We start from the raw sequence: 6,605 nt of genomic DNA on the forward strand, positions 1-6,605 counted from the left end.
CACATGGCAGGAACTCAGTGCCTTTAGGCATGTAGAATTCTCAAGACAACCTGATGAAGTTCAAACTGAGCACCAGAATATTGATTTAACTGACTTTGAACATGGCATGTGTGTTGGTGCCAGAAGAGCTAATCTGAGTATTTCAGAAACTACTGACCTACTAGGACCTTCCCACAACCATCTCTGGGGTTTACAGAACATGGCCAGACTGCTTAGAGTTGATAGGAAGGCAACAATAATCCAAATAACCACTCATTACAATAAGTAATGCAGAACTGCATCTCTGAATGCAAAACACAATGAACCTTGAAGCAGATGGGCTACAGCAGCAGAAGATCACACCGAGTGCTGCTCCTGTGAGCTAAGAATGAGACTGAGGTTACAATTCACACAGGCTCATCAAAGTTGGATAACAGAAGACTGGAAAAGAGTTGCCAGGTCTAATGAGTCTCAATTCCTGGTGCGATATTCAGATGGTAGGGTCAGAATCAAGAGCATGGATCCATTTTGGTGGTGGTGTAATAGTGCGGGGGCCTTATTATAGACTGGGCATTGTTTAAACACCAAAGCCTCCCTGAGTATTGTTGTTGCCCTTTATGACCACAGTGTACCCACCTTATGATGGCGGCTTCCAGCAGGATAACACACCATGTCTGCAGCAACTGCATGATGCTAAAATGTCAATATTGTTCAAAATCTCTGAGGAATAATTCCAGCACCTTGTTGAATCTATGCCATGAAGAATTAAGGCAGTTCTGAGGGGCAAAGGGGTGTGTGACCTAGTGCTACTTGCTGAAATTTTGGTGTAGAAGCCAGTCCACCTTCATACAACATCATTACATTAATCACAAGATTCACTCTAGTCTAGAAATCATTCTTCCCATACAGAATCATTAGAAAATGAATGACAGCAAATACTTTTTTTCTAAGCATCATAAATCCTCTTAATTTCTTTTTTTTTCTAATGATCAGCTCTTGATCCATTACAGCTCTACTACTGAAAATTGTGAAGCATCACTGAGGATTAGTTTTCTTTTTGACAAACCAAAACTACTCACTCTGTCTCTCAGCATCTGGCGGGTGATAGAAAGAAAGGCCTAGTGAAATGATGGCTGCCACCTCCAGGATGATGAGCGTGACATCCTGCAGGGCTTCCCACACTAACTGCAAAAAGGTTTTTGGCTTCTTTGGAGGGATGATGTTTGGTCCAAACACCTCTTTTCTTCTGTCGATATCTTCCGATTTTCCATCTAGACCTGCAGCCGGAGACACAAAGACAGTATTGCTCTGTTTTCACTCAACTGAGTATGGATCACACCAATAAACTGAGTTTACCTTTAACCTGATCGTGTAATTAAAACTAATCAATCTGTTGCTTTGCGTGAGGTGAAACACGTGTTAGTACACAGTATAATATTACCTGACGTGTCAGGTCAGCATTATCATATTTTCTGATTAATCTCTTAAACACACACTCTAAACAGTTTTTAAGCATCCAAAGATCTAATTTTGCAACACTGTGACCTTCAAAGAGTTCAATGAGAACTCATTCAACCAAAAAAAGCAAAAAACAAAGAAAAAACAGCTTGAATAGTACTGGTATTGCTTTTCATGTTGATGTCTTAAGAAAATATCATAAACTAATACAGATCTGGATCAGAGCTAATGCGTGGTGTGGAGGAAAATTTTCAGCCTTGCCGTCTCAGATGGCTCTTGTTTTAAATGTAACACATGGGTTATCACATTTGGTGTTTGTGTCTGTTGTGTTGTGTGGGAGCAAAGAGCAGACTGTTTCCCCTCAGTGGAGCAGGGCAACATGTCAGGACACACTCAGATCCCTTAAGAGACACTGTAGCTGCAGCTGGCTCAGGCAGTCTGAACTGTTTTTTAACCAAACATTTCCCTTCGTGTTGTCTGAAAATCAAACACAGTGAGCAGAGTACTGTGCATTCTCTGAACGTTTAGGTAAGTGGGATTACACTAAGAGTTTATGTCATTGGTCCCCAGCTGTCGACACAAAGAGAAGTAAAGCAGTGGAATGGATTTTTCAGTCAATTCAACCTGCTGCTGACATTTTACTGCCATCTCAGCAGGAGTCGAAGCACTGAAGGTGTTTACTGAGCGTGTGGAAGACGGACAGACTGAATGAATTAATAATGGGGAGGAAAATGTCAAAGGGCAGACATATGAGACACACTCTACAAAGGCAAACTTATTGCAGTGTCTGAAGGTCAGTATGAGACACCCTGTGTGGGTCAGTATTCAGAGTTACTAAAAGTTACTACTGAGTAGGCTGGCCTGTAGTGTGATGTTACTGTAAACAGTCTGGTCATTAAACTAATACAGTTGTTCATAGAACAAGGAGTTGCACAATGACATTACATTAAAAACATCTAACACAGATCGTTGACATCTGATACCCAAATAAACCAGTTGAGTTATCCTCACTGTGAGCAAGTAGACCAATCCCTGTTTCAGACACAGTGTGATTTCTTCCTCTTCTTGATGATCCATGTTTGATTTGGCAAAGATTTTGTGCCACATACCCTTCCTGACACAACTCTCCCTATTTATCTGGGCTTGGAACCAGCAATAGGACTACACTGGCTTGCCCCCACTCCCCAGCCCCCACTATATCCATCCATTCTCTTCTGCTTATCCTGTTCAGGGTCACAGGGGAGCTGGAGCCTCTCCCAGCTGTCATAGGGTGAGAGGCAGGGTACACCCCATACAGGTCGCCAGCCTGTCGCAGGCTGAGAGAGACAGACAATCATTCACACTCACATTCACACCTATGGGCAATTTAGAATCACCATTTAACCTAACCCCACTAAACTGCATGGGGTTTGAACTGTGGGAGGAAACCAGAGTACCTGGAGAGACCCCAGACAGACACGAGGAGAGCAAACGCCACACAGAAAGGCCCAGGCCAAGGTGGAATCGAACCCAGACCTTCTAGCTGGCCTTTTATCTGTGAGGCAGTAGTGCTAACCACCCCCCACCCCTACATCGTTACGGGAAGAAAAAAAAAAACAACTTTTATCATCACTGCAACAAATCCTTTACTTGAACATTTTTTTTATTTAAAATTAATTTTTGCAGACTGGAACATGATGTGTTTTTCTCATATTGTCCTGAAAGTGACAGAAAGCAGAGCAAAAGAGGCTGCAGGGCACAGTCGACTTTGACCATCACACAGTCAACGGTCCCTCAAGCCAGACTAATGAACCTAGCATGTCCTCTGCTGATTTAATGATGTCCACGCCGGGGGGGGGAGAGGTCAGTGAGTCACTAGTGAAGAGTTCTAAATTTATTCAAAATCATAAATTTGAGGTGTTTGCTAAAGTTTGTGCACCTCGTGCTAATTACATATTTTTGTAATTTTTTTTTAAATTAAGAAAATATCACAACAGCAAACATAACAAACACTGTATGTACTTTTGTGAGGACACAAAGTACATACAGTTTCTAAACACACTTACCATCGACAGGTGACGTCCTCAGCCTGGCACACAGTCCATTAACATCGGCATAACATTCCTGGATTCTAGTGAGTGCCTCCTCTCCTCTAAGTTCCATGAGGGAGCGCAACTCCTGGACTGAGCAGCTGAAGTCTGCATCATGGTTGGCCACGCCACGTCGGACATATTTGGACCCACTCAAAGAGTTGTTGGTCATCTTTCCTTTCTTGGGGACTCAGCAGAGGCCTTCTCAAAAACAGACTCAGTGGTAGGCCTGAGGTGCAGATGTAGCCTGACAGGGACTCTGTGACTGTTGGGGGAAGATAAATTAGAGTCCTGATAATGGGAAAAATGAGCTGCACTGCAGAGAAAAATGTGAAATATTATCACACAAAAGACGGGATTTGACAGGAAGGTCATGTATCTGGTATGATTTCTTGTTTTGCACATTTTATATAGGATCAGTGTTCATTCTGATACTTCTTAGGACTCTGCATCTTCATATTTGTCTATTTCTAGCAAAAGAAACGACAGTGTTGATTTAATGGAAATCCATTCTCCGCAATCCAAAGAACTGTGATGATTTTGAAACAGCATCAGGATCATCATACTAAGATTTTCAATTCAATTCACTTCAGTTTTATTTTCACCAGTTCATAAAAGGAGCCATCTCAAGGGGCTTTATATTATAAGACATAAACCCCACACAATTAGAGAGAAAACTTGGTGATACAAGAAGTAACAACAGGAAGAGACCTCCAGCAGACCCTGGCTCAAGGAGGAGAAACCATTTGCTGTGACTGATTGGGGTGAGGGGAAAGGGGATTGTAGACAAATCAAGAAAAAACACAAATACAAGACACAAAAGAGAATTAAGTTAATGACATCCAGCATGCAAATATATAAGGAATGCTCAGTGCACCACCATAACTACTTTAGGGTCACCTGATCCAGACCTAACTACAGCGTTTATCGAACTTTAGTTTATAATTATTAGTAATTAGTTTAAATCCTGTCTTTAAAAATGAAGAGTGTCTGTCTCCTTAACCCAAACTGGGTGCTGGTTCCTCGAGAGAGGGCCTGATAGCTCATCATTCAGAACTTTATATGTGAAAAGAAGGATTTTAAATTCAGCTCAGCAGAACTGTGACTCTTTATCAGCCTGGCTACAGTGTTTAACCTGAGTATGTCCTTTCTTCAATCAGCAAGAAATAGCACTAGTTTTATGAAGGACTTTTTGATTTATCGATCTACCCATCCATTCTCTTCCACTTATCCTGTTCAGGGTCGTGGGGGGGGGCTGGAGCCTATCCCAGCTGACATAAGGCGAGAGGCAGGGTACAGGTACAGGTCACCAGCCTGTCACAGGGCCAACACAGAGAGACAAACAACCATTCACACACACATTCACACCTATGGGCAATTTTAGAGTGACCAATTAACCTAACCCCAGTAAGTGCAGGTCTTTGGACTGTGGGAGGAAACCCGCGCAGACAGGGGGAGAACATGCAAACTCCACACAGAGAGGCTCGGGTGGATTCTAGATGTCACTCTAGCTGTGAGGCAGCAGTGCTAACCACCACGCCACTGTGCTGCCTTTTTGATTAAAAAAACAACAATAATAATTAGTGGAATGGTATTACCTTTCCAACTTACAGTATGTTAGTCTAATAATGAATTAAATGTGGAGGATGTCATTTTCATCATTTACATGAATGTCGAGGTCACCCACTACATTTTTTTTTTATCTCAGCTAAATCAGATTAAAAGTCTGAGCATTAAGATACAACAAATTCAAACAAAGCTGTTTTTGTGCTTTCTGATCAGGGTGTGAGAGGCTAAGAGTGCATTAAATAAAGGAAAGACCAAACCTAATGACAGAAAAATATTCATGAAAAGGTTGTAGTGGCCATAGATAGAAAATTGTATTTTAAGTTTCTTCACTATTGCAATCTCATTACAATTCAGTATTTACTCAGCCACATGCTTATGAGATTGTCTTAACCCCTCATCAATAGAAACTAGCTATATGAGCCCCCATTCAGCCAAAGTGGGACTTAACAGGACTTGTTTTACTGCCATGCAGCACAATGCTCTGCCTTCCAAGGTTAACAAGGACTGTCGACTCACTTTAACCAGACTTAGTCTGAATATGTAACGGCGTGTGGCGTAGAGATTTGTCCCTGCTCCTATGTGAACTGAAAGCCTTTATATTTGTGCCTCACAGGTTGTGACCTCTGTGCCTTTAGCTGTAATCTGTGTCAATCAGTCAGCCTGGGCTTAATCTGAGAGAGGGAGAAGCAGCCTAGCTGTTTAAGGCTGAGGGAGAGAAAGAAAAGAGCTGAGAGAGAACAGGATAGACAGAAATCAAATTAGTCGTTGAAGATTTGCTGCTCAGTGTACCTCAGCAGGGCATCACTCGTGATTTTAACCAAGAACTGAGACCCACAAATAGGTTCAGTTTTCACAGCATGAAACCAAGTGGGGGAGTAAATGTTCACATTAGAGAAGCTGCAAAAGGATCATCTAGAATTGGATATTTGAGGAATTCTCTTCTGATCTGTTATTAATGAAGTAACCATTAGAGCAGCACCAAAGTAAAACTGCATAAGATCTGAATACATTTCACAGGAAGTCCTCGACACTGATGAAATACAACCAGTATTTTTCACAGAAATACTTCTCACAGCCATTTCTAATAAAATAACCAATCTATTACTGTAGCACAGAGAAGAAAGGCTTTACTTACAGAAACTTCCCCCATCACCTCCTGTTAGCAGCAGCAGGTATTAGTGGCAGTCCGATTACTGTGAGCAGCGACACACTCACAGTTCCAGAAACAGCCCATAACCTGGAGACAGGTCCTCAACAGGCAGTCTGCAGAACAGCTCCAAGACCCCAGTTTATTACCCAAACTTGTCCCTTTGCAGTATGACCTTCAGCAAGCTCGCAGTTTCAAGCAGCTCTCCATCGGAGGAAAAAAACAGGAGCTGGCTGAATGATTATCTGAGGAAAGCCTCGCTTAATCTAATTAGACAATCTGTGGCTTCACTGAGTGCCAGAGAGACCGCTGCTGCAGCGCCTACTGCTGAGAACGGCAAGCCAAGTCCACACACGCATCACGTCTACGCCTGCTGCATCCTC

General features: G+C 42.3%; 1 protein-coding gene across 1 annotated transcript in view; it reads right to left on the reverse strand.

Annotated features, from left to right (window-relative positions):
• The window catches only part of LOC115781288 (plasma membrane calcium-transporting ATPase 1-like), a 29,589-nt gene extending 22,984 nt beyond the window's left edge, over window positions 1-6,605 (reverse strand). The window contains exons 1-3 of the mRNA XM_030730883.1: window positions 6,211-6,605; window positions 3,483-3,771; window positions 1,059-1,256 (exon numbers count right to left, since the gene is read on the reverse strand). Coding sequence (XP_030586743.1) covers window positions 1,059-1,256; window positions 3,483-3,678 — 394 coding nt within the window. The 5' untranslated portion in view covers window positions 3,679-3,771; window positions 6,211-6,605. The remainder of the gene's footprint in view (window positions 1-1,058; window positions 1,257-3,482; window positions 3,772-6,210) is intronic.

This window comes from Archocentrus centrarchus, chromosome 6 (genome assembly GCF_007364275.1).
Source record: "Archocentrus centrarchus isolate MPI-CPG fArcCen1 chromosome 6, fArcCen1, whole genome shotgun sequence".
Lineage (NCBI taxonomy): Eukaryota > Metazoa > Chordata > Actinopteri > Cichliformes > Cichlidae > Archocentrus > Archocentrus centrarchus.